The sequence below is a fragment of the Rutidosis leptorrhynchoides genome, chromosome 1, assembly GCF_046630445.1.
Source record: "Rutidosis leptorrhynchoides isolate AG116_Rl617_1_P2 chromosome 1, CSIRO_AGI_Rlap_v1, whole genome shotgun sequence".
Taxonomy (NCBI): Eukaryota; Viridiplantae; Streptophyta; class Magnoliopsida; order Asterales; family Asteraceae; genus Rutidosis; species Rutidosis leptorrhynchoides.
In genome coordinates this window covers 467,154,152-467,171,895 of record NC_092333.1, presented here as the reverse complement: position 1 = coordinate 467,171,895, position 17,744 = coordinate 467,154,152, and the positions used below count along the sequence as shown (strand labels likewise).

Sequence of the window (17,744 nt, the reverse complement as noted above, 5' to 3'; positions counted from 1 at the left end):
GATCAGAAGTTCCATATATTAGTGCAATTGGGACTGTTATGTATCTTAAAAATTGTACAAGACCTGACATTTCTTTTGCAGTTAATTTGTTGACAAGGTTCAACTCAGCCCTTACAAAAAGACATTGGAATGGGACAAACACATATTTTGATACCCTTGAGAAACTGCTGATTTAAAATTATTTTATTCTAACGTTTCAAAACAAGATTTGGTTGATTATGTATATGCAGGTCATTCATCAAATCCTCATAAAGATAAATCTCAAACTCGATATGTATTCCTAAATGGAGGTACCACAAAATCATGGCGTTCTTAAAACAAACACTTGTTGCAACATCATCAAATCATGACGAAGTGATTGCATTATATGAAACTACTCGAAAATGTGTTTGGTTGAGATCAATGACACAAATCATTATTGATTCTTGTGGACTAGAACGCTATAAAAGACTAACAACTATCTTCACCAACAACTATATATGAAGATAATGCAGCTTGCATAATGTAACGACCCGTCAAAATCGCTATTGACGCGGCACGTTAATCATTGATTCCACAGTGAGGTTTTGACCTCTATATGATACGTTTTGATAAAATATTGCATTCATTAAAATAAGTGACTTTCTAAACATAGAAAGTTATAAACATGTGGGCGAGTGCTTAGGTATAAGCAAAACCCCGAAATACATAAGTCTTTAATTTACAGGTTGACATCACAGTCCAATTATTTATTACACAACGCAGTTTTATTTTGAATGCAATAAACTTTGTACAAAGCATGAGAGACTCCATGCAGGCAACAAGCACATCACAGCGGAAGCATTCTAAGGACCTGAGAATAAAACATGCTAAAAAGTCAACACGAATGTTGGTGAGTTATAGGTTTAATTGCTCGAGTCATAAACATATATAAAGATAGACCACAAGATTTCATCAAAAGTTTATCAATAGATTCTACGTAACAGAGCACCCTGGTAACTAAACTTAACGCTATAGTGATAATTACCCCATTCGTTTTAATACACGCAAACCAACGTGTCTTAAACTCAAATAACATACGTCCGTTAAAAGGCTAGTGCTCTAGCTCGGACGGGGATGTCAAGCCCTATGGATCCATATACAATTATTCGCGCCCACCAGTCCATATCCTATGTACTGGCAGCTACTAGTTACCAAAGCTAAGGGATTTTCGGTTTAACTCAGTGTAGAATTTAGTATGTACTTGTGTCTTATCGCGTTTAAAATAAATTGCATATATTCTCAGCCCAAAAATATTTAAAGTATTTAAAAAGGGAGACTATAACTCACAGTTCAATATTGCGATTCAATATTGTAGGCAAATTGCGTAGACGTAATGATGGTAGACGACTGTATGGTTGGTCTTGGATTCAAGAACAATACCCCGAACAATACCCAATATTACCTTATTTTAAAACGGTTTGAAACCCGAATTAAAAATACCCTCGAATATACTTTATTATTATTAAAATTAAAATTAAAATTATAATTATAATTATAATTATAAAATAACGTACATATATATTTATGAAATATTTCGTCGAGCAAAACTGACCTTTTATAGTAGTTTCCGATTTACTGTAGCTCATGCGATCGCATGAGTTTTCAGTGTTTTTGCCATGCGATCGCATGGCCGCCTTTTCTGTTTTTGTTTGCTAGTTCGTCGACATCAAATAGTGTTACTGTAGCAAATAGTGTTTACTGTAGCAAATAGTGTTTACTGTAGCAAATAGTATTTTACTGTAGCAAATAGTGTTTTACTGTAGCAAATCACTGTAGCAAACTCGTTTTCACTGTAGCACCGTAGCAAAATACGGTTTCACTGTAGCAAATAGTGTTTTACTGTAGCAAATTGTGTTTTACTGTAGCAAAGTAATTTTTACTGTAGGAAAGTCGTTTTTACTTGTACATATATATATACATACATATAATTGTTCATGAATCGTCGAGAGTAGTCAAAGGTAATTGTATATATGTAACAGTTCTAAAATTTTGAGACTCAATCTAACAGACTTTGTTTAACGTGTTAAAATAATAAATCGTATAGAGAATTGGTTTAAATAAGTCAAAAATTTTCGGGTCATCACAGTACCTCCCCGTTAAAGAAAATTTCGTCCCGAAATTTTGAGTAGTACCTGTTTCATGAGCGATATCAGTGAACAAATGTGGATACTTTTGCTTCATCTGATCTTCACGTTCCCAAGTAAACTCGGGTCCTCGTCTTGCGTTCCAACGAACCCTAACTATCGGTATTTTACTTTGTTTTAATTGTTTGACCTCACGGTCCATGATTTCAACAGGTTCTTCGACAAAATGGAGTTTATCATTGATTCGTATTTCGTCAAGAGGAATTATGACATCCTCTTCAGCTAAACATTTCTTCAAATTTGACACGTGAAATGTGTCGTGAACACTACTAAGTTCTTGTGGTAGCCTTAATCGATAAGCAACTGCTCCAATTCTTTCGGTGATTTCAAAGGGTCCTACGTACCTAGGACTTAGCTTTCCTCGTTTACCGAATCGTACAACGCCTTTCCAGGGTGACACTTTCAACATGACTTTGTCGCCCACTTGAAATTCTAGCGGTTTTCTTCTTACATCAGCATAACTCTTTTGGCGACTCATGGCCGTTTTCAATCGCTGTTGTATTTGAATGATCTTTTCGGTGGTTTCGTGAATAATTTCTGGTCCAGTAAGTTGTCTTTCTCCTACTTCACTCCAACAGATAGGAGATCTGCACTTTTTACCGTAAAGTGCTTCAAATGGCGCTGCGTTGATGCTCGTATGATAGCTGTTATTGTATGAAAATTCTGCCAACGGTAAGTGTCGATCCCAACTGGTTCCAAAGTCAATCACGCATGCCCGTAACATGTCTTCTAATGTTTGTATTGTTCTCTCACTTTGACCATCTGTCTGTGGGTGATAAGCGGTGCTCATATCTAATCGAGTTCTCAATGCTTTTTGTAATGACTGCCAGAAATGTGATGTGAATCGGGTGTCGCGATCAGATATGATAGAGATGGGTACACCATGCCTGGAAACTACTTCCTTCAAATATAGGCGTACTAATTTCTCCATACTGTCTGTCTCCTTTATTGGTAGAAAGTGAGCTGATTTAGTTAGACGATCAACTATCACTCAAATAGTATCATGACTACTTGCAGTCCTTGGCAATTTCGTAATGAAATCCATGGTTATTCTTTCCCATTTCCACTGCGGAATTTCTGGTTGTTGCAGTAATCCTGACGGCTTTTGGTGCTCAGCTTTAACCTTTGCACACGTCAAACATTTGCTTACATAAGTAGCAATTTCTGTCTTCATATTAGGCCACCAATAGAACTTCTTGAGATCGTGGTACATTTTCCCATTTCCTGGGTGAATTGAGTACCTCGTTTTGTGTGCTTCATCTAGTACTAGTTGCCTTAGGTTACCATGTCTTGGTACCCATATCCTACCAGCAAAATACAGGGTTCCATCGGCTTTTACTTCAAGTTGTTTTTCTAACCCTTTGCTCATTTCACCTTTTTTGTTTTCTTCTTTTAAAGCTTCTAACTGTGCTGCTTGAATTTGCTTTGTGAGATCAGTACGAATTGTAATATTCAAAGCTCGGACCCTAAGAGGTTTTACTCTTTCTTTTCGACTTAGGGCATCAGCTACAACATTAGCTTTTCCGGGGTGGTAACGGATTTCACAATCATAATCGTTTAACAACTCTACCCAGCGACGTTGCCTCATATTGAGTTGTTTTTGATCAAAAATATGCTGAAGACTCTTATGGTCGGTGTACACTGTACACTTGGTGCCATATAGATAGTGTCTCCATATTTTGAGTGCAAAAACTACTGCTCCAAGTTCCAAATCGTGCGTCGTATAGTTCTTTTCATGAATTTTTAGTTGTCGTGAGGCATATGCAATAACTTTTGTGCGTTGCATTAATACACATCCTAAACCTTGGCGTGAAGCATCACAATAGATCACGAAATCATCATTTCCTTCCGGTAATGACAAAATGGGTGCAGACGTTAACTTCTTCTTTAATAACTGGAATGAGGATTCCTGTTCCGTGGACCAATCATACTTCTTTCCCTTTTGAGTCAATGCAGTTAAGGGTTTGGCGATTCTAGAGAAATCTTGAATGAATCTTCGGTAGTAACCAGCAAGACCTAAGAATTGGCGAATTTGTGTTGGAGTCTTCGGTGTTTCCCATTTACTAATGGCTTCGATCTTGGCGGGGTCAACTTTAATTCCATGTTTACTGACAACATGGCCCAAAAATTGTACTTCTTGTAACCAGAAATCACACTTCGAAAATTTTGCGTACAATTCTTCTTTCTTGAGTATCTCCAGTACCAGTCTTAAGTGTTGCTCATGTTCTTCCTTGTTCTTCGAGTAAATCAATATGTCGTCGATAAAAACAATGACAAATTTGTCTAAATACGGTCTACAGATGTGATTCATTAGATCCATGAATACTGCTGGAGCATTAGTTAATCCAAAAGGCATGACTAGAAACTCATAGTGACCGTAACGGGTTCTGAACGCGGTTTTAGGAACATCTTCTTCCTTCACTCTCAGTTGATGATATCCGGAGCGTAGATCAATCTTAGAATAAACACTTGATCCTTGCAATTGATCAAACAAATCATCAATCCTCGGTAATGGGTACCGATTCTTGATCGTTAATTTGTTTAATTCTCGGTAATCTATGCACATTCTCATAGATCCATCCTTCTTCTTGACGAACAGAATAGGAGCACCCCAAGGTGAAAAACTAGGACGAATAAATCCACGGTTCGATAATTCTTGCAACTGGTCTTGTAATTCTTGCATTTCTGAAGGTGCAAGTCTATATGGAGATCGGGCTACAGGTGCAGCTCCTGGTATGAGATCAATCTGGAATTCTACACATCTGTGTGGAGGTAGCCCCGGTAATTCTTCTGGAAATACTCCGGGATATTCTCTTACAACCGGCATGTCATTAATGCTTCTTTCTTCAGTATCGATCTTCTTTACATGTGCCAGAATAGCATAACAACCTTTTCTTATAAGTTTCTGGGCCTTCATACAGCTGATAAAGTTCAACTTTGAGTTGCTCTTCTCCCCATAAATCATTAATGACGTTTCATCCTTACGAGGGATGCGGATTGCTTTCTCAGCGCAAACTACTTCCACTCTTGTTTTGGACATCCAGTCCATGCCAACGATTACGTCAAAACTTCCTAATTCTACGGGTATCAAATCGATTTTGAAGGTTTCACCAGCGAGATTCATTTCGCAACCATGGCAAATTTTATCGGCTTTTATCAGTTTACCATTAGCTAATTCAATAGTATATTTATCGTCTAGAGGTAATGATGCACATTTTAGTTTAAAACTAAAGTCTTTACACATATAACTTCTATCAGCACCCGTATCAAACATAATAGAAGCTAGTTGATTATTAACGGTAAACGTACCCGTGACAAGATTAGGATCCTCACGTGCTTTACTGGCACTAACATTAAATGCCCTCCCACGTGCGGGTTCTTTGTTCTTCTCCTTATCAGGGCATTGATTTATAAAGTGACCAGACTTCCCGCATCCATAACATATCTTGACATCGGTCAATTTTGTCTTTACTTCAAAAACGGTGGCATAACAATCTTTCGCCACATGTCCTTTCTTGTTGCACTTATCACAGACCACTTGGCAATAGCCTGCATGATGTGTGTAACACCTTTTGCAGAACGGATGAGGTCCCTTATAATTTGGACTTGCAGTTGCCCCATCTTGTTTACCTTTAAAAGTTTCTTGTTTCTTCAGGTGAGTACTTTTGCCCTTATAGTCTTCCCATTTCCTCTTTCCTTCAGTTGTCTTGACTTCGGTAATTGGTGCCTTAATCGAACTCTCTGTGATCTGGTCCATGAGTTGGTGTGCCATTGTCATGGCTTCCTGCATCGTATTCGGTTTGGACGATGTAACATTTCCTTTGATATTGATCGATAAACCGTCAATATACATTTCTATCTTTCGTTTCTCATTTGGCACCAATTCGGGACACAACAAGGCTAGTTTCATGAAACGCTTTTCATAGTTATTGAGATTCGCGCCGATAACCTTCAGATTACGTAACTCAGATTCCATTTTTCTGATCTCGTTTCGAGGACAGTACTCCTCGATTAGCATCTTTTTCAGTTCTTCCCAAGAGATATCATATGCCGTATCTATTCCTTCTGCTTTACCATAATTGTTCCACCAAGTAAGTGCACCATCTTGCAACGTGCACGAAGCATACTTTGACTTGTCTCCGTTCGCACAATTACTGATTTTGAAAACGGACTCCATCTTTTCAAACCATCGGGTTAGACCGACTGGTCCCTCAGTTCCACTAAACGTCTGTGGTTTGCATCCTTGAAAAGTTTTGTATGAGCATCCGTTTCGTGAGTTTGTGTTTACGGCTGCTGCTTTGGCTGCTGCTTCGGATGTTGCTTTTGCTGCTTCGGTTGCAGCAATTCTTTCATTCACACGTTTCTCGACTAGTTGCTCAAACTCAGCATCCGATATTTGAGACATGTTTCTTCAATAAACACAACAGATATAATTTAATCATATAGAATATTATAGGTAAAATGAGTTGTCAATAGTTAATCGTAGCATATTAATAATATGAACCGATTATTATAAAAACCTTTTCTTCTTATTAGTATTTTATAATTATTTCTAGGGTATTACCTACCCGTTAAGTTCATACATAATAGCTAGTACAAGGAATTAACTACTAAAATCCTAATAATATTCCACTATAAAAAATTATAGCGAGTTACTACATTATTATGTAATAATAATAATAATAATAAGTAGTAATAATACAAATAATCATTCCATGCATTTATTATTAATAAACCAAAATAATACAATACCATACAATACTGATATTTTACATATGCTTATTTTACATAACAAGATAGAGTAGCACACATAAGCAATAAAATAGCGCATGGAAGATTTATGGTTGCGAGGTCGTTCATTCAGAACTATCAGAAACTTCTTCCCATTTGGTTCTCTCTGCCAATTGTTTGTGTGCACATGGTCCGACAGACATTCTGGCAGTGTATTTTATTTTTAGTTGGGGTTTTGAGGTACCCGTTGCCTCAGTGGGTTTAATACAATAAGGGTGGTTACGGATCGAATGGTCCTGTTCTTTTTTAATAATTAAGGACATTTTATTATTGTGGTTGTTTTTATTATCTATAGCAAGTTGGAATTTCTCCTTAGTGATCTCTTTTATTTCATTAGCGAAATCCTCCTCCTTACTGATCTCGTCTGATGACGAACTGTCTGAGTCATGTGTAGGAGAATATGATGACGAACTGCAAGAATATGTACCGGTGGTCATGAACCAAAATCTGTCAGGCGTAATCGGCACAACCCGCCCGTCGGCGGTATATCTGGACCAATGTCCATATTTGTTTAGAAATGGACGATCCTCTTTTACTCCAGGGATCATGGGTCCATGCCAACGATACTGTGGCTCCGGAAAACTAAAGCTGGGTGGAGCTGGAACCTCCTCTGGGTTTACCGGGAGTTGAGATTCCCCGGCTAACACAATTTCTTCTTTAATAGGTATTGGAACGCCCTTTTCAGTTGTGGATAGAATAGATTCAGTGTCCGATTCTGAGTCGTACAAAATGATAGGATTAGAGGAAGTCATCTATCACATAATTGAAACAACAATTACGTTAGCATATAAATATATCACATATAATGTTTTTGACCAAATAATAAGCAAAAATCAGGAAAAACAGATATGGTCATAGTCCAGACTCACTAATGCATCCTAACAATTACCAGTTAAACACAATAATGTAATTTCTGGTTCCCTATGACCTCAAGCTCGGATACCAACTGTAACGACCCGTCAAAATCGCTATTGACGCGGCACGTTAATCATTGATTCCACAGTGAGGTTTTGACCTCTATATGATACGTTTTGATAAAATATTGCATTCATTAAAATAAGTGACTTTCTAAACATAGAAAGTTATAAACATGTGGGCGAGTGCTTAGGTATAAGCAAAACCCCGAAATACATAAGTCTTTAATTTACAGGTTGACATCACAGTCCAATTATTTATTACACAACGCAGTTTTATTTTGAATGCAATAAACTTTGTACAAAGCATGAGAGACTCCATGCAGGCAACAAGCACATCACAGCGGAAGCATTCTAAGGACCTGAGAATAAAACATGCTAAAAAGTCAACACGAATGTTGGTGAGTTATAGGTTTAATTGCTCGAGTCATAAACATATATAAAGATAGACCACAAGATTTCATCAAAAGTTTATCAATAGATTCTACGTAACAGAGCACCCTGGTAACTAAACTTAACGCTATAGTGATAATTACCCCATTCGTTTTAATACACGCAAACCAACGTGTCTTAAACTCAAATAACATACGTCCGTTAAAAGGCTAGTGCTCTAGCTCGGACGGGGATGTCAAGCCCTATGGATCCATATACAATTATTCGCGCCCACCAGTCCATATCCTATGTACTGGCAGCTACTAGTTACCAAAGCTAAGGGATTTTCGGTTTAACTCAGTGTAGAATTTAGTATGTACTTGTGTCTTATCGCGTTTAAAATAAATTGCATATATTCTCAGCCCAAAAATATTTAAAGTATTTAAAAAGGGAGACTATAACTCACAGTTCAATATTGCGATTCAATATTGTAGGCAAATTGCGTAGACGTAATGATGGTAGACGACTGTATGGTTGGTCTTGGATTCAAGAACAATACCCCGAACAATACCCAATATTACCTTATTTTAAAACGGTTTGAAACCCGAATTAAAAATACCCTCGAATATACTTTATTATTATTAAACTTAAAATTAAAATTATAATTATAATTATAATTATAAAATAACGTACATATATATTTATGAAATATTTCGTCGAGCAAAACTGACCTTTTATAGTAGTTTCCGATTTACTGTAGCTCATGCGATCGCATGAGTTTTCAGTGTTTTTGCCATGCGATCGCATGGCCGCCTTTTCTGTTTTTGTTTGCTAGTTCGTCGACATCAAATAGTGTTACTGTAGCAAATAGTGTTTACTGTAGCAAATAGTGTTTACTGTAGCAAATCACTGTAGCAAACTGTAGCAAAATACGGTTTCACTGTAGCAAATAGCAAAATACGGTTTCACTGTAGCAAATAGTGTTTTACTGTAGCAAATTGTGTTTTACTGTAGCAAAGTAATTTTTACTGTAGGAAAGTCATTTTTACTTGTACATATATATATACATACATATAATTGTTCATGAATCGTCGAGAGTAGTCAAAGGTAATTGTATATATGTAACAGTTCTAAAATTTTGAGACTCAATCTAACAGACTTTGTTTAACGTGTTAAAATAATAAATCGTATAGAGAATTGGTTTAAATAAGTCAAAAATTTTCGGGTCATCACACATAATACAAATGAAAGAAGAGTATCAAAAGTGACTGAACAAAATATAAATACTAACGAGGCGCCAAAGCCATAGACGGTCTTAACGGTCATAAGTTTGATGGAAAAGAATGGTATGTTGGTAAGGCTCAGAAAAGACTACAAGGGAATAGGAATTGAAACAAGGGTTTTGAGCAAACCATGAAGGAGACTGTAGACAAATCACAAGGGCTAAACTTGTACATAAAAGATTTAGATGATACAGTTTCAGATGAAAACCTCAGATTCTTCTCATATACTCAAGATCTCGTAAAAGACAACCAGATTAAAATGAGATAAGTTCAATCAACAACTCTGCTGATCTTTATACCAAAGCACTGCCAACTGCTATTTTCAGAACACACGTTCATAATATTGGCATGAGGCATGTTCAGAAGATGTAACAACTCAGGCGTTGCCTACTTGAGGGGGAGTCAACTCTATGCTGCACTCTTTTTCCCTTAGCTAAAGTTTTATCCCAATGGGTTTTCTTTAGCAAGGTTTTTAACGAGGCAGTACTAGTTATTCCCTAATAAAATTGTCATCCAAGGGGGAGTGTTATAAAATATCTAGATTGGATGTTAATTTTATTATTATTATATTTCTTGCATAGTAATATTTTATACTATAAATAGACATGTATGGTAGCCATTTAATGTGTACCATTTCTCTTGAAATATCAATATCAATATTTCTTCTCTCTTTCTTCTCTCTTTTTTCTCTCTTTGTTCTTATAACCATTAAAGGTAGTTATAAGCCTACTGAATTATAACAATAAGTTCATTATGATAATTTTATAAATACAAAATATATTAAATTAAAATAATTCTAATGATTTAGTAGTAGAGTTACAAATGATAACGATTCGAACAATCTATTTGAGTAGACCATATGATCTACTTGAACAACATTATACCGACTAGCTTCTGGTACAACACTATGTATCTAATTAACAGACATAATCACCTCGAACAATACCACACACTAATGAAAATAAAATTCAAACCATTAGGACAATAAACCCCTAAATCATTTAGAAAATGACGAGATTAGAAGAATCGCCGCATAAGCCATTAAAAGCGAGAACAAGTGAACTTCCAAAGTGAAATTGCTTTTCAAAAGATAAAAGTGAACTTCCAATTCCAAGGGATCATATCCTAAACAAAAAGTCACAAGGAAACAAGTGCTTCAACAAACACCAATCAAATCAACTGACAAACCATTTATCTCCCAGCCCGAACCAAACCCCAACAGCAACGATCAACTCTACCACTCCTAGACATATGAATATGAATAATATGTATAACCCGTTCCAAAACACACTTCAACACCCACACAGCACCAACCTCTAAGGAATCACTTAAAATCACCATCAAAATGCATAAACCAGTCACCATGACACCCAAGTACACCACGACCGACTACCAGATATTATATATAAAAAAAAAACTCCAGATAACCAACAACCCAGCCTTTTAACAATAATTGTAGCTACTAACTCAAGATAGGCTATCTTTTAACCCAAACATTACCAATTTTACCTGATCAAATTGTTAAAAAAAAAACATATCATACCAAACGACCAATTTATTTTGACATTGCAAATGTATCCCTGATAACCCATCTTAACTCCAATAAACCAACGTCCAACGGGCACAAGGATAATATATCACAACCATTAGCTTAAAAAAACAGAACTACAAGAAAACCGACACATAGTGTCATTAGTGTAAACAAGCAAAACAAATGCAACCAAACCAACACGACATTCAAGTTGATTACGTGTGAACAATTCTTCAAACGTTACTAATGTACATTTCTGTTAACAACCCTATATATAGCTTACAATAACTTCACCCAAATCCTGGCCACAAAAACTGTACCCAAACATTCCACTCATCCAACTCGTCCCCACTTACAATCAAACTACTTCTATAAAAGTTAAAACACCTATACTCAAAATCAGCTTCAAACTTTTTAGTGCATCGTGTGGTGGGGGGGCCCGCGGGCCGATGTCATAAACCAAGAAAGCTGAATCTCTAACCCCTTGTCTAGATTTCTTGAGCGTCTAAATCCGGTTTTGATGGATACTCAATGCCTTGAAGGGCGGGCATTTTTCTCAAATCTTCGTCACAATAAGCTGGAATAAACCAATACTTTTGTACAGTTCCAAACACCTGTTATTTTATTTACCAAATTCTTAGCTGCACCAGATGATACAAACAACATGTTTTTCTCAAATTTTGAAATAAATACTTACTTTGTCACAAAAAAAATTGTTTGACTTTACATAAAACATTAATTGGACAAAAACACATTAAACCGAAAGTCAAATAACAACAGGAATGGCATGTTCAGTATGACGTTTAAACATAATACTCCCTCTATCCAATAATAATTTAGACGCATATTAAATATATAACTCAAAAAAATTGTCTGGCCATTAACCAAATAAGTAAAACGAGTCTTTCTAATAACAAAATCACGCGAAAACAGGAAAACATTATATGATTGAACATAACGAAAGGTACCTGCTCAAAGTTCTTTTTGCGACCAAGATCATAACGCCATTTTGGAGTGGTCTTCTTCTCGTATGCCTAATCATAATAATACAAATATACAATACAATACATTAATAACAAGAATGTGAAGGTCATTTAATGCTACACATAGATGGATTTAGATTTAAATAATTAACAAACAGGAAAACAATACCTCGATTGTTGTGGTATTAGCAGACACCAACGATATGTGCATTATTAGAAATCCCAAAACACTCAAAGCAAAAGCCAGATTCAAGACTGAAAAAAACAAAAATTTTAAACTAAAAGGTAACCAAACACAAGATATCTGTCTATCTATCTATCTATAAAATAAAAGTATCATAAAATAGGGTTTCGTTAGATTTACCAAAAGCGAGAAATGTTGTAGCTAGAGTGCTAGGTGACCCGGGAATCTCCCCATCGCTAAAGAATACTACGAAATGTGGTAGTAATGCTAAAGTTACAACGGTAGTTTCTAGAAACGTGTAGAACTGCATCAAATAACAAAAATATCAACATGTTCCCTTGTATATTTGCAATCCTGACATTCATGTTTTTTTATCATCAATCCAGTCCCCATTCATGTTTTTTTATCTTTTAAACATAAAATGGGGCCCGTTTAATATTTCTAAACATGCCAAAATCAAAGTTTGTAATATTGGTTAAACTGAGTCCACAAGTTAAGAAGTGCAAGAAACATAAAAATAGGCGTTCAGTATGCAATTTTCAGTATTCGACAGCAATAAAGGAATTGGACCATGGTAAATGGCGCTAATTGGTCATCATTGAAGGAAGGGGTATTTTTGACATTTCATATATAGGATTTATTAAATTGTCAAACATACCAGGAAGAGAAGGAAATACTTGTAGTTTAGCGCCCCAACACAATTAACAACCCACACACAATGATGGTCCATTTTCAGCACACATCTCCCACCTATAACACACATCAAAAACACACATTCTTTATACTCGGTTAACAAAACAAGAATCATACTCACAATTATTACTAATAGAGCACGAGATTATACTTACAAACAGAACAATGGTGGCACCGAGGTGGCTTTAACTGGTTACACTTTCGACAATAACGGATTCTTGTATTGGTTGGATCAGGTGTAGTCAATAGGCCCAATTCAGACGCTTCTAATGGATCCATGTCTCCTATTTCTTGATCAACTAGTGGCCTATAATTAGGTGGCACACCACCTGGGTCCGTAAAGACCACCGAAAAATAGCTCCATAGTAGCATCGCCAGCTGGAAAGGTATAATTGTTATTTAGAATATAATACCATACACACGAGAACTGTCTATCAAAATGACTTCTGATTTGGGGTAATTTTTGTCAAAAGAAGGGAAAAAAACTTTTCTTTCTGCCTTATTTGCAACGATAGCAAAACAAGTATATATAAAAGTGGTTTTTTTAATAATTTTTTTGGTTCTTTTAGAGTTTTGGGCCGGGTTCGATGACCTATCTTGCACACCTATGGTCATAAGAAAACCAATTCTGTAATAAATATAAACAAACCTAAACTATCTTATAGCTTTACAAAAATGAGTATTTTGATGATAAGTATGTTCCCTTAAATCTAAAATTCCAGGTTTACTATATTCGTAAGGCTGTAATTCAGTCCAAAAAATTCTAATTACAAATATAAGAACATTGAAGTAAGGTCAACAGCATTTGGATAACAAAACTCATGATTATATATTCTTTCCTTTTTTAAACTTAAGTTCATGTTCATTAATAGTTTTCAGAAAGCTTGATTTACTTAAAGATACCTTCAATAAACTGTATGACCTAATTCAGAACAAAGCATTTACTATTTACTACTCTATTAGGCAGCTAAATGAGTCCTTAAATCACCAAACATCTACTACTATATTCCCAAATTAAAGTTTCATTTTTTCCCTATGATCAATTATAAAAATTATAGTTTAAGAATGCATATATAGCTAAAAGTTCCTAACTTTAAGCTAAAACACAAGCATATAACATCCAAAAGACATAAACTTTAACAAATTGATCGGAATACATATATGAACTGGAAAATTAAATAAAATAAATATCAAAATTACCAGGGCATGAAAGATGATTAAAACAAGAAATGCAATGAGGGTTTCAAGACCACCAGCAGCCAAAGCAGGACCATAATTACACAAAACGACCGCGTAATATGTGACACCGACAATACCAAGAACCAACAAGATCATGATCGAACCTAACCATCTTAAGGCCGTACAAAATTTAAATACATTCCATGCCATCACAGCTCCAGATCTATACATAATACAATACTCCTTTATAGTGATTTAAAAAATCAAAAAGTTTATAGAGAATGGATCAAACCCATGAAAAAAGGTTTTAAAAATTATTAATTTTGAATTGGGTTTTGATAAATGTGAATCTTGTGACGTGGGTATTGTTTTGTTTTAAGGGTTTATGAATTTTAGGGAAGATGGATTGAATCCATGCGTGATGAGAGATATGAGATGGAGGAGGAGCTAAACACAACGACTTTTTATTTTGTTGGTCAAAATGCTACTACTAGATTAGTGTTTAATGATTTGCCCATAATAATTTATTTTTTCTGGCAAAAATATTAATTTTAATATGTATATGTATAAAACACCCGAGGATCCGGTGGAACTACATTAGACAGATCGTGACGATCTGTTTTGAAAGTAATTGGTCACAAACGACCAAAACATATTGGCTCTCGTTATGTTCGTTCTAAACACTATGAATGACTAAATTTTAAAACAGAGCGAGCACATTGGAATTACATTTTAGATTATACAAAAATAAAACCACCGAACCTGAGCCTAAAACATACACATAAACACGACCCCGCATCTTCACCCCACAGAAACTGCAAATTCAAATCATTCACCGGGCAACCCAAGAACACTTAACCCGAGGTCTATTTGCCCAAGTCAACTAAGTCAACAAGCTCATTAAAGACCCAACGACGGTAAAATGGAATGAATGAACCAAACAAGCATCAATTGAATATATCCAAATGCATAATCGAACCGTAAAGGGACCAGACATCTCACCAATTTTCAAAGGACAATTACAAACCACATATTCAAGCAGTCCAGCAGCAGCCGCAAGCAACACTTGGCGAATACCAGCGACAACCAACCGCCACTATCACCATTATAAGTCATCAGCGGCCACTAGGGCCGTCAACAACATCACCAGCCGTCATCAGCCACTAACAGCCGCCAGACAACCACCAATAGCAGCTAGCGGGGGTCGCCGACCACTGTTTGCCACCACCTTCGACCACCAAGAGCTAGTAACAGCTAAAACAACAAGTTATTTTCTATGAATAAAAGGTTAAGGAAATAATATCAACAAGAATATGAAAAACTAAATGTGTTGGATTTATTTCAAATGGTTACAATCACATCCTTATATAGAGGATTAAAGCAAAACATAATCATAACATACCAACAACTAGACCCACTAATAAAGCTAGATGACAACTAGCATACATGTGAACACACTATGACAACTAGCATACATGTGAACACACTAACAACTAGACCTAATAAAACAAGATAAAAGGCAACTTGATTATGCAAGTATGCCACAAAAGATAATGTCAAGTTGTCCACTAAACACCTTAACCATTAATTTGGTCAATATTGGACAAGTTGAGCAACTTGATCAATAATTCCAAAATCAAGTTGAGCAAGTTGAGCAAGTTGAGCAAGTTGAGCCACTTGAGTTTGAGTTGTGCACTAATATTTTAACACTCCCCCTTAGTGCAAACTCCCGATCAAAAATTCCCAACGCCTCTCGAAATTCTATGAACTTGACTTTCATTAAAGCTTTAGTAAAGATGTCGGCTACTTGATCATTTGTCCTTACATTTGCTAGCTCGATTTCCCCGCTAAGAATCTTTTCACAAATGAAATGATACCTCATTTCTATATGCTTAGTACGAGCATGAAAAACAGGATTCGAAGCAAGTTTTATTGCACTTTCGTTGTCACATTTCAGTTTGACAACATAATCTACTTCTTCAAGTATGTCACCAATCAATCTTCTTAGCCAAGTACACTCTTGAGCTGCCATAGTTGCAGTTATCTATTCCGCTTCCGTGCTAGACAAAGCAACAACATCTTGCTTCTTGCTACACCATGAAATAACCGCGGAACCCATGTTAAAATAGTAACCCGAAGTTAAATGGCGATCATTTGCGTCTCCCATCCAATCTGCATCTACGAAACCATTTAATAAAACATTATCACACTTCTTATACCACAAGTCGTGGCCCATTGATCCTTTCACATAACGAAGGATCCTTTTAGCTCCATAAAGATGAACATTAGTTAGACATTGCATAAATTGTGAAACAATGTCAACCGAATAAGCAATTTTCGGCCTTGTGATGGTTAGATAAAACAAACTTCCAACCATTTGTCGGAACATCTTTACATCCTTGAGCTTATTTCCTTGAACCTTCTTCAATTTGAGGTTTGGTTCCATTGGAGTAGACATAGGCTTTGACTCCCCCATGTTGAAACGTTCCAAGAGACTTCTTGCATAACCCATTTGAGAGATAAAATACCCATTTTCTAATTTATCAACTTCCAAGCCAAGAAACATCCAATCTTCCCCAGATTCTTCATTTCAAAACGAACTGAAAGATCATCACTTAAATGAGAGATTTCTGACTCGTTTCCTCCGGTGATAATCATGTCATCAACATATAGTAATACCAAGACATGAATACCCTATTCTTTCTTCACAAATAAACTAGGATCCGCATCAGAATTTTAAAACCACAAAAGACAAGGTATTGTGTGACCTTACCATACCAAGCTCTAGGAGCTTGTTTCAAGCCATAAAGAGCTTTTTTCAACCAGCACACATATTCTAGAAATTGATTTGAAATGAACCCAATAGGTTGTTCCATGAACACTTCACGATCAAGCTCTCCATATAGAAAAGCATTCTTCACATCAAGTTGCCACAATATCCACCCTTTGTAACCTGCTAGTGAGATTATTGTTCTCACTGTCACCATTTTAGCCACGGGGCTAAAAGTTTCTTCATAATCAAGCCCATAACTTTGACAAAAGCCACGAGCCACCAAATGAGCCTTGAACCTATTAATGGTTCCATCTGAGTTCTTCTTCAAACGGTACACCCACTTGCAAGTAACCGGTTTACATGCTTCCAGTTTCTTGACAAGCTCCCAAGTTTCATTCTTTTCCAATGCATTAATCTCCTCTTGCATTGCTTTTCTCCAATCTGAAGAATCCTTGGCTTCTTCATAACATGTTGGTTCTTCGATTAAGCCACCTGAAAAGAAACAAGTTGTGACCGTGTTCACCTCATAGTCACTTAGATGTCTTGGTTGTCTCTTTTCTCTTGTTGACCTTCTAACTTGGGTTGGTTCTTCTTTACTAGGTGTCTCTTCTTGAGTTTGAGAAACACCATCATTCTCACTTTCTTCTTGAGTGTCGAAGCTAGGAAACATAAATTTGTAATCTCTATTTTCTTCACCATTTTTGCTTGATTCAGAAAATTGAGAAGACACTTCATCAAATACCACATCTCTTGAAGTGGTAAACTTCTTTGTTTCTAGATCCATACACCTCCAACCTTTCCTGTAAGAATCATAACTAACAAAAACACACTTTCGAGCCTTTGGGTCAAGTTTGGTTCGGTTACCTTTTGGAACAT

General features: G+C 36.1%; 1 protein-coding gene across 1 annotated transcript; it reads right to left on the bottom strand.

Moving 5' to 3' along the window:
- Positions 1 to 11,191: 11,191 nt before the first annotated feature.
- LOC139874469 (probable protein S-acyltransferase 14) lies at positions 11,192 to 14,571 on the bottom strand. The gene is made up of 7 exons (XM_071861899.1): positions 14,117 to 14,571; positions 13,072 to 13,294; positions 12,882 to 12,973; positions 12,404 to 12,527; positions 12,209 to 12,294; positions 12,025 to 12,090; positions 11,192 to 11,670 (listed from the first exon to the last, which is right to left on the bottom strand). The coding sequence occupies exons 1-7, from the start codon at positions 14,324 to 14,326 to the stop codon at positions 11,545 to 11,547; spliced, it is 927 nt and encodes a 308-aa protein (XP_071718000.1). The 5' UTR covers positions 14,327 to 14,571; the 3' UTR covers positions 11,192 to 11,544.
- Positions 14,572 to 17,744: the final 3,173 nt, after the last annotated feature.

What these genes read in the sequence shown, in the direction of transcription:
- LOC139874469 (XM_071861899.1), bottom strand. Translation starts at nt 14,326, where the DNA reads ATGTATAGATCTGGAGCTGTGATGGCATGGAATGTATTTAAATTTTGT. An exon ending in GTGCCACCATTGTTCTGTTT is followed by an intron (nt 12,974 to 13,071) that starts GTAAGTATAATC and finishes TGTGTGTTATAG; the next exon opens with GTGGGAGATGTGTGCTGAAA. An exon ending in TACAACATTTCTCGCTTTTG is followed by an intron (nt 12,295 to 12,403) that starts GTAAATCTAACG and finishes TGTTTTTTTCAG; the next exon opens with TCTTGAATCTGGCTTTTGCT.